Source organism: Arvicanthis niloticus, chromosome 9, assembly GCF_011762505.2.
Source record: "Arvicanthis niloticus isolate mArvNil1 chromosome 9, mArvNil1.pat.X, whole genome shotgun sequence".
Classification (NCBI taxonomy): domain Eukaryota; kingdom Metazoa; phylum Chordata; class Mammalia; order Rodentia; family Muridae; genus Arvicanthis; species Arvicanthis niloticus.
The window spans coordinates 5,501,181-5,523,942 of NC_047666.1; the positions used below are offsets into that span (position 1 = coordinate 5,501,181).

The 22,762-nt window shown below is 39.6% G+C and overlaps 1 protein-coding gene and 1 pseudogene across 2 annotated transcripts in view; both read left to right on the plus strand.

Annotated features, from left to right (window-relative positions):
- Prdm5 (PR/SET domain 5) overlaps window positions 1-3,285 on the plus strand; it is a 158,358-nt gene extending 155,073 nt beyond the window's left edge. Inside the window, exon 15 of the mRNA XM_034511827.2 lies at window positions 2,340-3,285. Within this exon, the coding sequence (XP_034367718.1) occupies window positions 2,340-2,504 (165 nt within the window). The 3' untranslated portion in view covers window positions 2,505-3,285. The remainder of the gene's footprint in view (window positions 1-2,339) is intronic.
- A 16,592-nt stretch (window positions 3,286-19,877) lies between these two features.
- LOC117715446 (transforming protein RhoA pseudogene) lies at window positions 19,878-21,319 on the plus strand (annotated as a pseudogene). Its single transcript, XR_013112745.1, has one exon. The product of XR_013112745.1 is annotated as a transforming protein RhoA pseudogene (transcript).
- The last annotated feature ends 1,443 nt before the right edge of the window (window positions 21,320-22,762 follow it).

Sequence of the window (22,762 nt, forward strand, 5' to 3'; positions counted from 1 at the left end):
GTGATTTTCCCACAGAGACTATTGACATGGACTTGTAGTTACTATCCCTCCCTTCACAACAATATGCCAGAATATCTGGAAACTGTATTTATATTATCAAAGTCCCTTTTATTCCTTAAAATGGTATGAGCCAAAGAGGAAAAAGAACCGCTGGTTCACATACCCCAATTTAAAGTGAGAACCTCCAGTTCAAACCAGGATCTGTCCTGGGGAAGAGGTACAGGCTGAGTGCAGATAGCCTGGCTTTTATTCTAGAAATCACTTTTAATTGCTTGGGAATCTGGTTAACCTGCACATCTCCCTGAAAACGGGGTTATCTACTCAGAGGTACAAGAATGGGAACTGAATCAAGCAATGTGCAGGAATCACTAAGAAGGCATCTGGACAATAATGAAACCCATGCTTGGCATAAAAGTGACAAGTGAACAAGGTCACACCTCCTCTGACATTATAGAGATCATGTAAGGCATATAATGTTAAGTAAACACTGAAAAATAGCTAATTACCATTTATGATAAAAATTGAAAAGGGAAGGTACAAAAACAAAGCAGTTCGAAGGAATAATTAGGAAAGAGTTATCTGTGTTTACGTGTCTCTGTTTATTTATCTACTTAAGCTTAAAGGATGAGGAGTCAGCAATGGGGATAAGAGCATTTTGGAAAGCAAACAGCATGCTTGGAGGCGATAGATAGGCTAGGTGGTATGGAATCCTGGGGAGAGGGAGATGGAGGATGCACAAAGAGAAGGGATGGAGTGAAGGGTGACATTGGTTAGAGAAAGTTTCCACCACAGAAAGGGATTGTAATATCTGTAAGAGGACACTACAAGTGGTGTGAGCTCTTTACTTCGGCACTGGGTTCAGAGGAGGGAGCAGAGAGGTAGGCCATGTGAATGAGAACACATATAAAACAGTCTGGTACTTCTTTCCCATGAAAGTACGTTCCATAAAAACACACTTTAATTTCTTTGAAATTATTCATAGTTTTTAAGATATTTATATTGCTCAGAAGAGTCCCCCTTATACACACACACACACACACTTATATATACATATATAGATATATGATAGATATAAATATGTGGATAGGTATGTATATCTTTCTTCCCGTCTTCCTTTCTTCTGTCATCTATCATCATTTTATTTTTGTAAATTCATATATATTTATGGATTAATGACCTGAGCACTTAAGTTTCTTATGATAATACAGAGATATATTCAGAGAAACCACACAGATCAGTCATTAAGCTGAACATGGTGGGAAAAGTAAAGGCTGCTTTAAGAACTGAGCAGAGAATAGCACCTGGCAGGCATGTCTCACCAGCCCTCCAATAGCTGTGCCTCAAGTCCTCCTTTGTGGTGACTTCCTCCTTAGTCTCTGCCTGCTCCCAACCACATTCAGGTCTGATTCCTTTCTGTGATTCTTGTTGCTGTGACAGTAACTCTTCTGTCCTCCATGCTGGCTACACAGTGTTCATTTGCTGCAGTCACTTCACAAGCCTCATGCAGAGCGCCAGCTTTCTTCAGTGTCTCCGTGATCAGTATTTATTATACCTTTTGTCTCTACATTATTTCTGCATTATTGAAGTAGATATTATTTTCCAAACAGATTTAATGTGGCTTCGCTGTATGACGTAAGCTACTGCACCTTACTAACATGTTGCTACTGTATATTCTTCATTACCAGGTTGTTTGGTGGAGATGGTAAGCCAGGCTGCCAGGCTGTGACATAAACTGCTTATATGCCTTAGTTAAACAACATTATACAACAAGAGAGAAGGAAGTGGAATCCTGGGTAATAACCTTGAGTTGTAATGCTTATAGCATTGTTAACCAGTCACACCACAAGTGGTTATAATGATTAAAGTATTGTTAACCAATCACACCACAAGTGCTTTAAACTCTTGAAGACTTGATAGCCAGTCACCTCTCAAGTTGGACTGAATTGAAAACATCACAGTTAAAATATGTCTTGTGTATTTATGCCCTGTGAAGAGATGTCATCTAGGCTGTAAATCACAGCACTTAAGGGGTTGTTCTGAACTGTAAATATACTTTATTATGCTCAGGAAAGTATGTTCCTAGGAAATGGTTTAAGTGTAGAGCCATGGAGAGGAAAGAGTGCTTGAGGGTAGTGCGAGCCGTGCAATGAACTGCACGTGATGCCTGGGAAGTACAGTTACCTTCCTTGTCTGGGTGTGAAATTCCATGGATTCTGAGAGCGGTGCTTGTCCTTAGGCCCACTAGCACATGCTTGGTAGAAGGAATTTTCATAGTGTATATTGTGTATATGACAGAGTGGTTTGTCATCATATATGTGGAGTTTCTGGTTCTTTTCTAGGTCTGTGACTTGGCTTTTAGCCTGAAGAAGATGCTCATCCGACACAAGATGACTCACAACCCCAATCGGCCGATGGCAGAGTGCCATTTCTGCCATAAGAAGTTTACAAGGAACGACTACCTCAAAGTTCACATGGACAATATCCACGGCGTAGCCGACAGCTGAGAAAGCCAGCACGGAAGCAAGCCGTGTGGAAGAGCTCCTAAGAAGAATTCCAGACTCTTCTCGCCTCATCAGCTTAACAGAAATAGCCAATGCCAATTCATTGATCTCACAGTGTTTATGTGCCTAGCTTTGGAATCTATAAATGTAAAAAAACAAAACAAAAAACAAAAAACAAAAAAAAAAAAACCTTCTTTTACCAAAAAGAAATTCAAATAGAAAAAAAATATAATACTTTGTAGCTTACAGAGTGTTCTAACTGATTAAAATCTAAATACAGAGTTACGGGTCCCGACTTTCTTTTATGAAGTTTATTAACATATGCCCATTAAGCCGTTATGTTGTTATCCATGTTATCCATGTGTGTGCTGAGGGGTGCTCACATGCAAACACTAAATATTGCAGCTGGTTCTTACTAATTCAGGTAGAAATCAAGACAGCCAAGTACTTATTTGCAGATACCAGTAAGACCATGTGTTTTTAAATTCTCAAGCATGAAAATATTTGATAAACAGACAAGGATTTCATCCTTTTTAACAATTACCTTAAAATAAAGAGATGGTTGAGAACTAAAGTTTCTATTAAAATATTACTCATTCTATAAATTTCTGAGAACACACTTTTCACATATCATTCCAACTCTTGTATTCATGCTGTAGAAATTCTTTATATAGTAGACACAACAATAACTGCTATATTTTATTTTTATCATAGTGATATTTGTGAGCTTTAATGTCCATTATTAGAAATTAGCAGTAGTGAACATACACAGTTAAAAATGGGGAGTCATTTCCCTTCATCACCAGTTATGTGAAGATGGCCCTGGCGCATGCGCGTTGTTAATGCCCTTCATCATACCAGTTATGTGAAAATGCCTTGGCGCACGCGCGTTGTTTTCCCTTCATCACACCAGTTATGTGAAGATGGCCTGGCACACGCGCGTTGTTAATGCCCTTCATCACACCAGTTATGTGAACATGGCCTGGGGCACGCGCGTTGTTAATGCCCTTCATCACACCAGTTATGTGAAGATGGCCCTGGCGCATGCGCGTTGTTAATGCCCTTCATCATACCAGTTATGTGAAGATGGCCCTGGCGCATGCGCGTTGTTAATGCAGGCACAACCATCCTTAAAGCCTTGTTTTACTGATATGATTGTAATAACACTTTTGAATTATCCTCAATCATCCCATGTAATCAGAAATCCAGAATACGGGGGTGGGGGGGAGTCTGCTCATTGTTATGCTTTAAGTTTGTTTCAGCAAAACTTACAGCCAGATGCAAGGCATGATGATATGATATAATAACAATGTCAAAATAACTGAGAGGTCTAAAAGAGAAAAATACAAAGAAGTCCAGTTCATGGTCCTGTTTACTCAGCACAGTTTTTGAAGAGAGGGAAGTTATTTAAAAGGAAGTCGTTTGGTAGTGAGGAGTTAAGGAGAATAGTTACCCAAGAACTTGGGGAATCTTAGAGTCACAAGAAACACAAAGATTCTCTATGGACACTTAAAGCCTTTGAAGATACTTATCTAAGATGACTTTGAAAGAGCCCAGCATTAGGGAGGACTAGACTGAAACAGGGCCTTCTGGACATGGTGGGACCACCAGAGTCAACCATCTATAATGGGATTTCATGCCCTCTATGGCATGCAGGTGTACATGCAGATAGAGCACAGATATATAGAATAAATAGTTTCACCTATAATAGCCCCTGTATATGGTAACATTTAAATCATTATGCATAAACTTGAGAAATCCTTAGGCTAATGGACAAATTAAACATAGTAATGAGTAGTCACAGTCTGTGGGTTGCACAGTGATGCTGAAGGACAGGGCTCTAGCTTATAGGGCTCTTCTCATCTTTGCTGAGGTGAAAGCTTCAGGCTCAAACTTTCTTGGGAAGGGACCAAACACTCATGTTCCTATGAAGTCATGCCAGGAGCTAAGAGAATTGAAAAGCCTTTGGGGAAGTCCTGATACCCTTTTATGCTTACCATCCTTTGGTTTTACCATTCACAACAGCTGTGTATCTTGAATTTATTTCCTAACCACTGGTTTGTTTCCCTTCCCTGTTCTTCTCCCCTACACCCGCCCTTCCTTTCTTTTCTTTTCCTTCTTTGACTCTGTTATTAGCTGTAGAGAAGCCTATTTTGTTTATACCTGAACAACAGCTGAGCTCATTGGTAATTCCTTCTTGGGTTTACCCAGAGTAGTTAAAATGCTACTTTCATAAAACTTACATCATACAACCTATGTGTGTGTGTGTTGGGGGGCAGTATCTGTCTATCTGAAATGGATCACTCGTTGACAGTGCATTAGATGTCATGCCCTGTGACTCTCACAAATCTACAAAGAGAGGATGGGAACCAGAAATACTCTACTTTTTTTTTAAATCACAAAACTACATGTATATTGCTTATGAAAACTCAACACAGGCATGGAAGTATATTGAAGTGTGTGTGTGCCTCAGAAACCCTAAAGTCTTCCCACTGATACTGAGGTTTATTGTATGTATGTAAATGAAGCATATGTATATAGCAGAACCCTAAAAGCATTTTTATTATAAAACTCCAATAAATATATACAAACACTGCCAGACTTGATGTGAGCATTTTGCTCTACCTTACTTTAGTTGGGATATTTGTTTAGTAAACTTGATTGAATACTTTAAAATATTTGATTGAAATACAATTGTGATTGCCTCCAGACCTCAAGCTAGTACAGTGTGTTGACCCAAGTATATTTAGGCCTAGAAAATATCTCTAAAGCTAAACCATGTTGGTCTCTTGGCACACAGACAAAGCAGGTAATACATTTTTCCCTCCATTCTGGGCCATGTCGTACAAAAGATCATCACTAAGAACCGGCAAGAGATAGCAGCATTCCATCACCTCTGAGAAAACAAAACCCATTGCTCATAACATAACTTAAAGTATTAAAAGTCGTGCATTATGCTTTAGCGATTGTTGCCTTAGAAAGTGATATTTTGTAGCTGGGCCCAGAGGAAGGCCTAGAATCCCACCTGCTTGGGTAACTGAAATAGAATAGCAATAGATGCTGCATTCAAGACCTGCCTAGATTACAGAGTGAGGTCCACTCCAGCCTGGGTAACAGCAAGACCTTGGTTGCAGTTGAAAGTAGTAGAAAGATGAGGAAGTAACTCAGTGGTAGAGCCCTTGCCTAGCATGCATGAGGTTCTGCTTACATTTTCAGTATGGCGAGGATGTGGAGAAAGAGGAACAGTCCTCCATTGTTGGTGGGGTTGCAAGCTGGTACAACCACTCTGGAAATCAGTCTGGCGGTTCCTCAGAAAATTGGACATAGCACTACCTGAGGACCCAGCTATACCACTCCTGGGCATATACCCAGAAAATGCTGCAACATATAACAAGGACATATGTTCCACTATGTTCATAGCAGCCTTATTTATAATAGGCAGAAGCTGGAAAGAACCCAGATGTCCTTCAACAGAGGAATGGATACAAAAAAATGTGGTACATTTACACAATGGAATATTACTCAGCTATTAAAAATAATGAATTCGAGAAATTCTTAGGTAAATGGATGGAACTAGAAAACATCATCCTGAGTGAGGTAACCCAAACACAAAAGAACACACATGGTATTTACTCACTGATAAGCGGATATTAGCCCAAAAGTTTGAAACAACAAAGATTCAGCTAACAGACCACATGAAGCTCATGAAGAAGGAAGAACATATGTGGATGCCCAGGTCTTACTTGGAATAACAAAATACCCAAGGAGCAAATATGGGGACAAAGTGTGGGACAGAAACTGAAGGAGAGGTTGTATGGAGACCAATCCACCTGGGTATTCATCCCATGTGCAGTCACCAAAAATAGACGCTGATATGGATGACAGGAAGTGCATGCTGACAGCTGCCTGATATGGCTGTCCCCTCTGAGGTCCCCCAGAGTCTGACATACCCAGAGGCAGATACTCACAGCTAACCATTGATCTGATCAAGGATTCCCAATGGAGAAACTACAGAGAAGACTGTAGGAGCTGAAAGGGTTTGCGGCCCCATGAGGAGAGCAACAATACCAACCAACCAGAGCTCCCCAGGGTCTAAACCACCAGCCTAGGAGCACATAGGGATGGACCCATGACTCCAGCTGTATATGTAGGGGAGGATGGCCTTGCTGGGCATAGGTGGGAGAGTAGACCTTTGGTCCCATGAAGGCTGAACACTGAGTGGGGGGGGGATCTGAGGGTGGGGAAGGGGAGTGGGGGGTAGGTGGGGGCACACCTTCATAGAAGCAGGAGGAGGAAGGATGGGATAAGGGGTTCCTGGGTGGTGGGGGGAATGGGGTAAGTGGATAAAATACGAAATGTATATATTATATCCAATAAAAAAGGGGGGGGGGGGAGAAAGTGTAGCCCTTCTACACCACATCCAACTGCTTCACCCTGCCAAATCCTGCACATCCTTAACTAGTGAGCCTAGTGAGTCTGCCTGACCCTCCCCATCATGTACCCTAATGAAACCTAGTCTGAGCCCTATATCCACTGTCCTGGTCTAGTCTGGCCACCCCTGCCTGTTCCTCAACTGATTGCTAGGATTCCAACAGGGCACACACTGCCTATAACCCAACCCGTAGACTCCTCTCATAATATATTCAACCATTCTACCCAGGTATATTTATCCCTACACTTCAGGCTTAGAACAGGACATAGATCCTAAGATACACACTCAATCCCCTCTTCCCAACTGACTTCCTTTCAGCTGAGCCATTTTTAACTCCTAGGCTCAATAGAACTGCAATCCTCTCTTCTGCCCCAACATGCTCTGTCTATGTCAGGTAGAACTAACAAAAGGATTCATATCCCCAAATCTCATTGCAAAAGTACAAACAATAGGAAATATCAAGCCAGTATCTCCTCTCCAAAGCTACCAGTCTGGTAGAAATGTTTGCCAATGAGAATTACCTAAGTGAACTCAAGGACACAGAACTTAAAAAAAAAAAATCATAAACTTCATCAAAGCATTCAAGGCATTTAAAGAATATACAAAGAAACAGCTCTATGAAATCAAGGAGAAGGTACTTAAGGAAAACCAACATTTGAATGATCAATAATTGATCAATAATAAATAAGAAGGTAGGTAGGTGTGGGAAGCGGCTCTGCTCTCGCCATTACAAGGTGGCACTTGGCATAGGCATTGCTTGAGAGAAAAGACAACTCCATATATGGAGTTGTATGCACTGAGAGGTGTGGTTACTCTATCACCCCACCTCGCATCATTGAGAATGGCCAATCTCCAGTGACTTCGTGGCAGCTGCTGATAGGATTAAGGCAATGCTTATAAGGGGCTGCGGGAGCTGGGGAGGAAAAAGAAGAAGAAGAGAGAGAAGAAGCTCGCTGTACAGGGATAGCTGAATAAACCACTTGAAGAAGAACACAGTTGCCATTGCCTTATTCCATGGGTCAGACGTGGGTAGAGACAAGTGGTGCTGAAACCCGGGATCCACCGAAACCTCTCAGGACATGTTCAGAACTTCTTGAGGCTTCAGGACAGTCGACTGGGTAAGTTCCCAGGTAAGTGGGACAAGTCAGGCTCTCGGAGGAGACCATAAAGTGCAAAAGTGAAACTAGCCGATAAAGTTCCGGGTTTTTGGACAAGTTTCTTATAAGATGGGAACTTCAGAGTCACCCAATTTTTGTTGCCCTAAGAGAGCAGTTAAAGGCAAAGGGGCTGGGGATAAAGTCCTCTACATTAGAAAAAATTTTTACAAGAAATTGATAAAGTGGCCCCATGGTTTGCTGTTTCAGGTCACTTGACACTTAGAAGCTGGGATAAGCTTGGGAGGGATCTAGGACAAGGTAGATGGACCATCTTGAATATCAGAGAGAAAAAGGGTTTTGAAAAGCAGTTGTTCTCTCTCTGGGTTGTGACAGCAAAAAAGAATGAAAAGGCTGTTTCAGAGCTCTCCTAGGAACAAGAGAAAATTCAGGAGATGTCTTGAGTTTCTCTCTTCCACAGGAGAAATCCTTAGTTCTGCTTTCTTTGTTTATTGTCTTGTCCTTGGTGTACCAATGTCCACGTGTGCCAATTGTTGTTTGAATGATTGATGGTCTATGTTTTATGGTGTTCTATGTTTCAGGTTCAAAAAAAAAGATCGTTGAAACTGCTTGATCCAGCCTTTGATCTAGTTTACCTTGGTTTGAAAGGCAGTCTTAATATGCACAGCAGAGGTTGATAAGTTACCTTACACCTGTAGCTAAGAGTCGAGCTGAGCTGGAAAAACCTTTCCAGGAGCTGATTGTCAGCATAAGCCACTGTTAAAAGGCCCAGCAGCTTTTTGGCTTTTATGATAAAGAAGAGTTGTCTTTCTTAGAAAAATCCCAGTGACAAGGTGCTTTTCTCTTGAAATTACAGCTAGAAAGACAAGAAAATTTTGTTTGGTCTAAATATGAAAATTTGTAGGGAAATAGGAGGACCTTTATCTAATGCAGGGCTAGCTGCTGCTGTGATGCAAATGACTCGAGGTACAGGTCTAGCGAATAATGCCTGCTTTAAGTTCAGGCAACCAGGACACCTGAAGCATCAATGCCCACAGCTGCAGGGTAATCAGGATCAAAGAAGTTGAACTCCAGGTTTATACCCGAAGTGCAAAAAGGGAAATCATTTGTAGGCACCATTAGCTATGACTCTGTTTAGGACACACAGGAAACTCAAAGGAAAGCCTTACAAGTAGAAAGCATCAAATAGAAGGAAAAATAACAGACCTTGATGACAAAGCAAAGGATCTAACCTAAAAGGGGGGCGGGGGTATCATGACAATTTACTTTAAAACACTAGAAAGACACATACAGGAAAATTCAGATACTATGAAAACAGACCAAATCCTTGAATTATAAGCAATGAAGAAGGAGAGGAATGTAAATGACATAGTCTAAGTCTTTCCCAAAATCTTTGAAGAAAGCTTCCCAGATACAATAAGCCCAAGTGAAGAAGAAAGAAACTTTCCATAATATTCAGAGCCTAAAAGAATTTACGTCCATTAAACTGAATCTAAAGAAAATATAGGAAGTAACGTTGTAGGATAAAGAGAATAAAAATCATAGCCAAGTGATTGTGGAAAAAATATGAAGCCATAATTAAAATAATAATTATTAAAACACAAATTACTTCTGAGAACACAACAGCAACAACTAAAATCTATAACACAATCACCAAAATTAACAGATACCTTTCTATAATAACTATAATATCAATGGCCTCAGTTCTCCAATCAAAAGACAAGGGCTTATTTAATAGATCAAGAAACAAAATCCTTCTAATTTTTGGATGCAAGAAACACATCCTGGTTTTAAAGATAGACACTGCCTTAGAGTGAAAAGACTGACAAAAATTCTCCAATCAAATGGAAGCAAAGAATTGTTGATATCACAGTATCTGATATAATAGACTTCAAACTAAATCTAATCAGAAGAGATTTTTAAAAAGGAGACACTTCATTGTAATCAAGGGAACAGTTAACCAAGAAGATATTACTATTCTAACTATGTATTCAACCAACTCTGGTGCACCCTATAAAATGCACTCCTAGATTTAAGGACACTGATTAAAGTCAGCAGTAGTGATGCTTGCCTTTAATTCTAGAACTCAGGAAGAAGAGGCTAGCAAATCTCTGTGAGTTCCAGGCCAACTTAGTTTATATAGTGAGTTCAAGGACAGCAGAGACTTTGCTGTGAAGTTGTGTTTTCTAGTGACATCAGAAAATAACCTGTAAAGTCTCACCAACATATATATATATATATATATATATATATATATATATATATATATATATATATATGTGTGTGTGTGTGTGTGTGTGTGTGTGTGTGTGTGTGTGTGTGTGTATCAAAAATACTCAATAAAATACTTGCTAACCCTATGGAAGAACACATCAAAAGGCTCATCCACCATCCACTATGACCAAGTAGGCTTCTTTGCAGAGATGCATGGATAACACCTGCATAAGCCAATAAGTGCAATCTACCATATAAACAAACAAAAAATATATATCATCATCTCACTAGAAAAGGCCTTACTACAGAAAAGGCCTCTGACAAAATCCAATCCTTCATGATAAAAGCACTGGAGAGATTAGAGATATAAGAGGCATAGCTAAACACAATAAAGGCAATTTACAGCAAGCAATGTATAGTCAACATCAACTTAAATGAAAAGAAATTCAAAGTAATTCTACTAAAAATCAGAAACAGGCAAGGCTGTTCATTTCATACCTATTCAATAAGTACTTTAAGTCTTGGCTAGAGCAATGAGATAATTGAAGGAGATCAAAAGGATACAAATTGGAAAAAGGAAGTAAAAGTATAGTTATGATAGAATGCATGAGACCCTAAAAATTCCACCAGGGAATTTCTACAGCTGTTCACACTTTCAGCGAAGTAACTGGATACAAACTTAACTCAGAAAAATCAATAACCTTCCTATATAAAAATGACAAGTGGCTGAGAAAGAAACATCTTTTATAATAGCCCCAAATAATAGAAAATATCTTGGGGGGTAATTATAACCAAGCAACTGAAACACTTGTATGACAAAAAAAAAAAAAAATTTAAGTCATTGAAGAAAGAAAAGTATCAGAAGATGGAAAGATCTCCCATGCTCATGGATCAGTGGAATTAATATAATAAAAATGATCATTCTACCAAAAGCAATCTACAAATTTAATGCAATCTCCTTTTAAATTCTAACACAATCGATCATAGACTTTGAAAGGACAATTTTTAGCTTCATATGGAAACACCAAAAATTCAGGATAGGCAAAACAATTGTGAAAACAATCCCTTAGTCTCATCCCTAGGGCTACAAGAGATCACCTCACGCAGCCTCCCTTTCCCCCTTCCTACATCTCCTAGAGATCTCACAGGCTTTCTCTTTCTAAACTTCCTTCATCCATTCATCAGTGTGCCATATCCTCCAGGACCAACAACCATTCCTTGAAAAGACACCACCTGAGCTGGTCTAAATTAGGCAACACACTCATCTTACACTTCAAAAGTCTAAAGAGGAAACAGCAACCAAGGAACAAAACACCCATACAACAAGATAAACCCAGAGATCAGCACCCAGATCTATATAATCAGTCCAAATCCAGTATAAGAATATAATCCAGTATAAGAACATAATCAGTAATGGCCAGGGCAATGTCTCCATCAAAGGCTATCCTACCAGAGCAGTCTCGGAATATTCCAACACAGCTGAAGCACGAGAAAAAGACCTTGCAACCAACTACATGAAGATGATAGAGGTCCTTAATGAGGAAACAAATAAATCCCTTAAAGAAATCAGGAAAACACAAACAACTGAGGAAAAATAATAAATCCCTTAAAGAAAGTCAAGAAATACAAATGAACAGTTGAAGAAAACTAACAAAACTATTTCCAGGCAGAAAAATGGAAATAGAAGCAATAAAGAAAATACTAACTGAGGTAATCCATGAAATAAAAAAAATTAGGAATTTGAACAGGAACTACAGAGGTAAATTTTACCAACAGAATACAAGGTATAGTGTGGAAGCCTAGTGCACTGGAAACTCCCACTATGAAGGTGATCCTAATTAGAATTCCTAGTGATGCAGGATATGAAATTTCAGGTGGCCATATTTTTTAGGCAGGTGAAGCTTCCAGTATAGGAACTGGTTTACATTCAATTGAATTGTTGCCCAAGGTGGCACCATGGAAATCAACCCAGGCTGACACTAAATAAAATGTCTACTCTCTGCAAATCGACAATTAGGCCCCATTTCCAAGGACAACATCCACAAAACTCACTGAACATAAAGAAGTCCAGCTCTGCCTCATGGAGCCTTCACCCCTACATTCATGTCTCTTTTTTGAAGAAATGTACTCTGCAGGCTATGGAAAAAGAAACCTGAAAACAATTCATCCAAAAAACCTTTGACCTGTAATTTGTCCTAAAATATGGTGGCACAAAACTTGTGGGAGTAGCCAACATATGTCTTATTTGACTTAAGGCTTACTCTAAGAGAAGGAACCCATATCCAACATTTCTTGAGTATCTAAGGACCAGAAACAAGACAGCTCAGAGATAAAATATGACTGGTTAAAAAACCCATAGCCAACATCATTTTAAATGGAGAAAAACTAGGAGCAATCCCACTGAAGTAATAAACAAGACAGATATGTCCACTATTGCTACTCCTTTTCAATAGTGTGTCCTAAGAACTACTTGAAGCAATAAGGTAAAAGAAGGAAATTAAAATTAAAGAGACAAATAAGGAAGTCAAACTATTTTTATTTGCAAATGATATGATAGTATACATTTTTAAAATACCCAAAATTCTACCAGGAAAGTTCTGGAAATGATAAATACATTCATCAACGTGACAGAAAACAGAATCAATATGTACAAATCAATAGCTTTTCTATACACCAACAACAAACACACAGAGGAGACCATGGACAAACTCCTATTCACAATACCCTCAAAGTAAACAGAATTAAACCAAGTAAGTAAAATACCTCTACAAAGGAAACTTAAAGCCTCTGAAGAAGGAAATAGAAAAAGACACTAGAAATTGCAAAATCATGCCATGATCTTAGATTGGAAGCATCAACATTGTTAAAATGACTGTTTTATCAAAGGTTATTAATGTATCTAATACAATCTCAGTGAAAATTCACATTTCATCTTTCACAAAAAATAGAAAAACTATCCTAATGTTTATGTAGAACCACATCAAAAACCAAACAAACAACAAAAAAAACATGGCAAAAGCAATCCTAAATAAAAAGAACAACACAAGAGGTAATAACATTCCAGATCTAAGGTATATCAGAGAACCATAGTAATAAAACAAAATGGTACTGGCACAAAAGAGATCCATAGTGACCTGGACCAGGAATAGAGTCTCAAATGTTAAGAGGACTGGGCATCAGTAATAGTCATGATGTGAAATAAAATGACAAAAATTGGCTTAGACGAGGAGATTTTATTTAATGATGACTTAGCCAAGCAAGGTTACTAAGAAGTACAGCATTATATTACCCTTTGTCATCGGTGATGATGTTGTTGTGGTGTTCACCAAAGTTAGCAGCGAGCTAAATCAGACAATGTTGGCAAGAAGAATACAAAATACCTCAAACACAGCTGCCCAGGACTGATAACCACAGCCCACGAGAGGATTTGGGTTCCCAGAAGTGGTAGCATTCACTCTTTTGAGAAAATGGTTCCAAGCACTACACTGGCCTTGCCAAGTCAATTCCTGAATAAAGACACAAAACTAACATTCCCCTCCTTCTTTCATCAGGGCCTCTGAAAAAGTCTTGGGTTGGTCTGGCTCCCCACACTTGGCCATGTTCATTTCTGCTCTATTCATGAAAGCTAGAAAATGGAATCAGACTATAACTGAATCCTTCAACTGAAAAATGGGTGATGAAAGGTGACACATATAGCATTAAATATTATTCACTTGTTAAAAAAATGAAATTATAAACTTTGCAGGTAAATGGTTAAGACCAGGAAAGATTGTATTGAATGAGGCAACCCAGACCCCAAAAGACAAGTTTTGGATGCTTTCTTTCATCTGAAGCCCCTAGCTCCAAATAATCATATATTAGTATATATCCTAGAGCAACTACAGAAACCCAGATAGTAAGAAGGAACCATCGTGTGTGTGTGTGTGTGTGTGTGTGTGTGTGTGTGTGTGTGTGTTGGGGGTTCTGCGATAGAGAAGGAAATAACAAGGTCCATGTGATCTGAGGGGGAAACTGAAAAAAAAAAACTGGCACGCTTTAACTGGTGAGGGAAATTGAATACAGAAGAAGAGAGAAGAAGAAGTAGAATAAGTGTAAGGGTATCTCAGAGCTCCCAGGGTCTAAACCACCAGTCTGGGAGCACATAGGGAGGGACCCATGGCTCCAGTTGTATATGTAGGGGAGGATGGCATAGGTGGGAAAGGAAGTCCTTGGTCCAGTGATGGCTGGATGCCTCAGTGTGGGGGAATTCATGGGTGGGTGGGGGCACACCCTCATAGAAGCAGGAGGAGGGGGCATGGTATAGGGGGTACCTGGGTGGGGGGGTAATGGAGGAAGGAGATCACATCTGAAATGTAAATAAAATATCCAATAAAAAAGTAAGGATGTCTAAAAAATCAGAGGGAACCCTAATTTATACAATTAGTCCAAAATTTATAATATACTTATATCTGTATGTAAATATATATACTTTACATGAAATTTTTTCATCTGAATTGACAATGCTCCTGCCAAGAGCCAAAGACCAGCTTAAAAAATATACTCCAACACCTCTATAGCCAGTTGTTTGTCTAAGAGACACCCTAGACATTATCGGATACTGCTATTGACCCTGGTTGCACCTCAGAGGTAGAAATTAAGTCCCTGAAGACACAGTAAACTTCAGAAACAGGGCCCAGAGACCTCTGATCTAGAACTTCCATGAAATCATCTTCCTTGAAGATTAACTTTCATGGTACCAGAAGGCATCATGAAAGCTTCAAAAAAGAAACAACTAACAGTCTTACCTCGCTATGGTATGCTGCCTATGAAAACCAGCAATGACTGGCTTTGCATAATACCCAGAAGGGTGCAGTAATGGGACACATATTAGGCAGGGACCAACAACTCTGTAATAGAACTTCAGCCTTGTACAACACAAAGAAAATTATTCCTAGTTATAGAAATCTAACCAAATAGCTAGTGCTAATGAAATCATGGATCTTGGAGGAGAACATACAAGTGTCACTTTACTAAACCTGCATAATCATTAAGTAAATCTTAAATATTTATTCTTATACCCAAATATCAGTACCATCCTTACCCCTCATCAAATAATCATCTGTTTTCAATAGAAGGAGACTATTATAGAAAATCAGATCCAATCAAATTGCAGAGTTATGGAACCCAGAGTCATGGCACCCAGGGAGCTTTATGGAAGAGGGGACAGAAAGATTATGAGAGCAGAAGAGTTTACTATGAGATTATATCTCTTGAGAATGTCAGAAGCTACACCCATCTGTTGACACTATTTTGGGGCTATTTTGCAGGGTTTATATATCTCACCCTCCCTTCCAACCCTTCAACCAACCCAAGCCTTCTAACCCCTCAACTCTAGGTAGGAGAAAAAGAAGGTTAGAGGGGGGAAGGAAACGTAGGCCTCTTTTGATTACTTCCTGATGATTAGGGAAGTTGAATTCTTTGTAGCACATCCAATCTTCATCATCAAATTGTCTCCAACTTCTTCTCACCCTACTAACAACCGAACAATAGAAACCATCAGCCGCATGGGTAGCAGCAGCCTCCCTCTACAGGCCCTCTCAGGGCTCTCCCACTTATTAACTTCCCCTCTCCAGAGTCCCCAGAAGTAAACTATCTGTAGTTGGCAAAAATCACACCCCTACTATCGAAAGAGGCAAATTATAATCACCTGCTGTGGAGAAGCCTCTTATTCCACACCCGGGATTAAAACAAAAACATATTCACATAACATAACTAGGTTTTTAACGAAACTCAAATTCTTACTACAGCCATCACCAACACCAACACGACAGTCTAAACATGAGTTGAATAAGAACAACAATAACATGCATACCAAAGCAAATATGTTAATGTCCAGGAGGCCTCAACCTTACACAAAGAACTACAGGCAAGTATGGAATGAAGAGAGGAGTAGACAGACTCTTCCTGGAGAAGATCACACAAATCTCTTCAATATCAAGTGGTCAACACAAGTTGCATTATACAGACGGAGCATTGTGTGTTTAATAATATGCACACATGAAAACTAAATAAAGAGTTTGCTATTGTCAGAGGGACTTTTTTTTTTCCTTCCATGATATAGCTCCCTATGCTTCTGTAGTTCTATACAGCGGCTCATGCTTCCATAGTAACCTCTCATCCACAATTTGTAACTGTAATTCAACTAATTTCTTCACCATCTTACTCATAACTGGGATCATTTCTTTGCTTCTGTAGTGGGGCCCTATTTGGAGTAAGAAGGTTCTTGCTTCATGTTTCCCAATGAAAAAAATCACACAACAAATTGAAGACCTACATATGGCACCTAAACAATAACATGGAAACTTTTGTCACTGGAATTGGCAATGATTTCTTGTGTTGACATTGTTTCTGATGTTGATATCAAAAGTCCAGGCAATCAAAGGAAAAACAGACAAATGGAACTATATCAAAATACAAATCTATACAGCAAAGGAAGCAAAGACAAACAGCAGTCTGAGTATGGAGTCAACACCACACTGTATATAAAGAGCTCTTAACTTAACTAAGAATAGAAAATACTTCAACTAAGAAATGGGCAAAGATCTTGAGGACACATGTCTCCAAACAAAATATCCAAAGACTAATCAGCACAGGAAAAGATGTTCAATGTTACTAGTTATGAGGAATCAACACCACAGTGAGATGTTAAGTCACACCAGTTAGGGCTGCCATCATTTAAAAGGAGAAGAAATAATAATACATAAGTGCTGATGAAGATGTTAAGAAATTAGAAATTATTGTACAGTAGAAAAAGTCATATATATATATATATATATATATATATATATATACACATACCCGGGACAATTTCATATTTATTCTTTTTTTTTTTTTCTGAGACAGGGTTTCTCTGTGTAGCCCTGGCTGTCCTGGAACTCACTCTATAGACCAGGCTGACCTCAAACTCAGAAATCCGCCTGCCTCTGCCTCCCAAGTGCTGGGATCAAAGGCGTGCGCCACCACCGCCCAGCTTATAGATATTCTTAAAACCATGCAAAATAAAATTACTACATGGCTCATGATCTCACTTCATGGTATATAGCTATCTGATTCTATTTTGTTCTGTAGAAAAATACCTGACAGTAAATAATTTTTGACGAACAGCAATTTGTTTCTTATGGTTTTGGAGATATGGAATTTCAAGTTTAAGATACTGGCACCTGTGAGGATGTTCTTGCACTGTTATGATGGAGTGCCAATCAGTGATGAAGTACAGGAAAGCAAGATCTATTCCACAGTTCTGCCACTGTTTTTCAGGGAAGAGACTTCATGCCCTAGTCCTCTCTTCAATATCCCCCTCTTAATACTGTCAACAGAAACTTCATTCCACATAAATTTCAAAGAAAAACATATTCAAACAATAACAAATAAAAGAATTGGAAACTAGATCTTGAGGAAATATCTAAACCTTTTCAAGACAGCGCTCTTTTCAACAGGAAGATGCCAATTTATTATCCATTAATGGAAGAATAAATTAGGAAAACATAGTTAATTCTTAACAAGAAAAAACTGAGTCAGAGGCAAGAGGCAGGGTTGGCTGAGCTGTTATGTTTGTGGAAGCCAAGAAGAAACAATGAGAGCTTAGATGTCAGAACACTGATGATTTTAAGCCTCAAGCCTTCCCCTCTCCACTGGCCAAACAAATGAGTAAGAAAGGACAAATGTGGACCCAGTGTAACTCACACTCAGATCCATGGACACAGATCTACTTGGGTATGATGTGTAACCAGGGATGCAGAGCAAAGCATCCCTAGGCTGGAGGGTCTGCAGCTGAAATGCTAGTGAGAGGAGAGAAAAGAGTCCAGCTGGTGTGCACGGACAGAGAACGCTGTCAGCAGAGAAAACAGGATCACAAGACTGTTCTGGGCTTTGCTCTTCAAGGACAGGCTGCTTTAGTGTTATTGCTCTGGATTCTATTAAAGGCCTGGAAAGATCTCTCACATCCATAGCTACACAGGTAGAACACATATTCTATAAGGGGACATTCTGATGTCTGTGGCAGTGTGAGATGGAATATGAAACTTCCTGAATTTCCAGGCTTTATAAATATAAAATTCTGCCAGGCCTAGAAAGGGATAGGCTCAGCTGCATGTAGTCCTGGCCTGGTCTCACTTATTTGAAATTTGGAAAGAAAATGGCTCCTTCACCCTCACCACCACCACCACAAACAAAAGTTTAAAAGACAAAAAGCACTGCTTGTACCATCTTACTTGTTATTTTGTTCCTATTTCTTGTGTTTGCTTTAGTGTGTTCTCTGTATTGTTTTTCTTGTGTCATTACACAAACTTCCCTGTTTCTTCTCTCCACCTCCCCATTCCTTTTCCACTTTTAAGTTACTTAGCTATTGGTAACTTCAGTTTTACAGAAATAATTTAGAAGTTACTAGAATAAAATCTAAACCTATCAGGATACAGGAATGAAGTTTTAAAAGAGAAGTTTAGAGCTGAATACTTACACTAAAACATCATAAATATCTCAAAGGAAAAGATGCCAAACCTCAAGCCAAAACCTGAAAAGATACAATAGACACTGAGGCAAAGAGTGATAAAATTGAGGTTAAAAAGCAATGTAAAGAATCAGTGAGAGTAGAAACTGGTTCTTTGAAAAGATGAACAAGATTGACAAAGCATTAACAAAATTAGCCTACAGAAAGAGAATGTGAAACCAATAAAGCTAGAGGTGAGAATGGGCATGCTTACAGTGGATTCCCAGTGGGTATCACTCAGAAAACTTACATTTTTTTAAAATGGAAAACCTAACCTAAATGGATGTTTCTCTACACAACTAATCTGACAAAATTAAGGTATGAGCAAGCATGTTACAGAGAAGCAGGAGACGGATGTGATTTAAACAGTTACGAAGAGCCTTCCAACAAAGAAAAGCCCAGGCCTGGAAGAATTACCTGCGGACTTTCTCCAAATCACTAAAAGAGTTAACGCCACGCCTCCCCAGCTGTTCTTTGGAATAGACAGGAAAGGAGAACTGCTAAACTCACTCTGTGAAACCAGTAGTACACTGATACCCAAACCAGATTAAAGAATAGCGAAGAAACCCATCCATCAATTTCCTTGGTGGACACAAATGGAAACACCACCCCCAACCCCCACCCCGCGCACAATAAAATGCTTGCACATTGAATTCAAGGGCATATTAAAAAGAATTATCACGATCTGTGAGCCAAGTGAATTTTTACTCCAAGGATCCAAGGACCATTCAATATATGCAAATCAATAAATGTGGCAAAGCATTTAAATCGATTTAAGAAGAGAAACCACACAACAATTTGAAAAGGTCAATTTTGACAAAATTTAGCATTTTTTATGAACAGTATATCTTGAAGAAACCAGCAATAGAAACGATGTGGTTTGAGATTTTCATCAAGTTCATATAGGTGAGATGGTTGTTTAAGTACCTTGCATTCAGGGCAAAAGACCGCTCACATGCAACCATGTTGAACTGTCAAAGAGTGAGGGTATGTGGGGCTGGCAGGCTCGAGCCAAGGTGGGCATTCAGGCGCATGCGTATCCCGCCTCCCTCCACCACCGGCCTTCCAACACCTTCTTCAGTTGGTTCTCTCTTGAGTCTGCCACCTCCTGCTGAGCTGGGGCTCAGGGGTGGTGGCTCAGGATAGGTGTCCTCTGCACTAATCGGTCTACCTGGGTGTAGTCTGAGAGCCTGTGGTCTGAGAAGTCCTAGGTGCTGTGTACAGCAGCAGAAACATCCTAGGCAATGGCTGCCATCCGGAAGAAACTGGTGATCGTGGGAGATGGAGCTTGTGGAAAAACGTGCTTGCTTATCGTCTTCAGCAAGGACCAGTTTCCTGAGGTTTACGTGCCTACAGTGTTTGAGAACTACGTGGCTGATATCGAAGTGGATGGAAAACAGGTGGAGTTGGCCCTGTGGGACACAGCTGGTCAAGAAGATTATGATCGCCTGAGGCCACTCTCCTATCCGGACACTGATGTCCTCTTGATATGTTTCTCCATTGGCAATCCTGATAGCTTTGGGAACATCCCACATAAATGGATTCCAGAAGTCAAGCATTTCTGTCCCAACGTGCCCATCATCCTGGTCGGGAGCAAGAAGGATCTTCGGAACGACCCACACATAATACAAGAGTTAGCCAAGAGGAAGCAAGAACCGGTGAAATTTGAACAAGGCCGAGATTTGGGGAACAGCATTGGTGCTTTCGAATATGTGGAGTGTTCGGCAAAGACCAAAGATGGAGTGAGGAAGGTCTTTGAAAAGGCCACAAGGGCTGCTCTGCAAACGAACCGTGTGAAGAAAAAGACTGGTTGCTTTGTCTTTTGAAAGTTTTGCACAAACACAGCCCTGGTACAGTTAATTTTCAAGTGCTATTTACAAATGTTATTGTGTAATTGCTAGCCCTTTTGTTTATTTATATGTCCGAGATTACAAATCAGAAGTCATCTTGCTACCAATGTTTATAAAGCAACCGTGATGTGATTACTATTGACATCCAGTCAGTCTGACCTGCCAGGGTCCTGACTCTTCTGTAACAGCCCATTCTGCACTCCACCTGAGACACCAGGCACTAATTGAAGAATTTATTATCTCTAGAAAGAGAAATGGTAACTTGGTCATTTAGACTGTAACTGCTTTCTGACCTGGCCAATCTACCATCTGTAAGCTGGGAAGAAGCGGTTGAGTCACCACTTGAGAGTTTGCTCCATAACAACTTTCACTGCCATCTTTATTCTCTTTGAAATCTCTCTCCATCCAGCTGTGGTAGAGTAACAGCTCTGAGGTTTCATGTTAGTTACCTTATAGTTACCTTATAGTGCCACTTAATGTATGTTACCAGAACTAAGAAGATCTACCCCAGACTACATGTAGCATTTTTGGTATATTTGATTCTCTGATACTGATATTTGTCATTCCCGCAGCAAGTATACTGGTTGAAAGAAAGAATTTGGAAATAAAGTCGTATGGAAAATTAATTTTTACAGTTTTCATTTTTTCCCTTTTCTGTTAAACTGCAACCATATATTCCCTCTTTGTAGCCTTTCACGTTCTGGTACCCATTTCTAGAAATGGGCTAAGTCAATAGGAATCTGGTTTCACACGTAAGGCAATGAATCCATGCAGGTGGCATAGCCCCTCTCACCTGGTCTGCAGGGTCTGGGTCTCAGTCATAGTACCTGTTCTCTACACATTATTCAAATTACCTTCCGGAGAGCCGCCTGCTCTTACAGATGGCACGGGATGTTAAGGCTCTTTCTCCCGGGTGACTGAAGGTTCTTCTATGTCTTAATTTTTCCACATAAAAGAATAAATGCAGTTTTCTGAATGCATGTGTGTGTGAATATTTGTGTATGTATGAAGGGGGCTGTATATGGCAAACCTATAGCCAACATTACACACAATACATTCTCCCTAAAATAGGGAGTGAGACATGGGTGTATATCTCTTCCTCTCTTATTAAGTACAATATTTGAAGTCTCATAGCAATAGTCAAATGCAAAAAAATAAAAAAGTATACAAATAGGAAAAATTCATTTTATGACTACTTCAGATAACACCATCCTATACTTAAGAGATCTGAATGGCTTTGGTAGTAGGATCTGATAATTTTTCTGAATTTCCTCAGTTTCTGTTGTTATGTCTCCCTTTTCAGTTCTGATTTTATTAATTTGGATACTGTCTCTGTGCCCTCTGGTTAGTCTGGCTAAGGGTTTATATTATTGACTTTCTCAAAGAACCAGCTTCTGGTTTTGTTCATACTTTGTACAGTTCTTTTTGTTTCTACTTGGTTGATTTCAGCCCTGAGTTTGTTTATTTCCTGCTGTCTACTCCTCTTGTGTATACTTGCTTTTTTTTTTTTTTTTTTTTTTTGTTCTAGAGCTTTCAGGTGTGCTATCAAATTGCTAGTGTATGCTCCCTCCAGTTTCTTTTTGTAGGCACTTAGAGCTATGAGTTTTCCTCTGAGCACTGCTTTTACTGTGTCCCATAAGTTTTGGTATGATGTGCCTTCTAAAAAGTCTTTAATTTTTTTATTTCTTCTTCGACCAAGTCATCATTGAGTGAGGTAACCCAATCACAAAAGAACACACATGGTACACACTCACTGATAATTGGATATTAGTCCAAAAACTCACAATACCCAAGATTCAACTCACAGACCACATGAAGCTCATGAAGAAGGAAGACCAAAGTGTGGGTGCTTCGGTCCTCTTAGAAGGAGTAACAAAATACTCATGGGAGCAAATATGGAGACAAAGTGTGGGACAGAAACTAAAAGAAGGGCCGTCTGGAGACTGTTCCACGTGGGTATCCATCCCACATGCAGCCACCAAAGGCAGACACTAATGTGGATGCCAGGAAGTGCAGGCTGAAGGGAGCCTGATATAGCTGTCTCCTTAGAGGTCTGCCAGAGCCTGAAGTATACAGAGGCAGATGATCACAGCTAACCATTGAACTGATCATGGGGTTCCCAATGG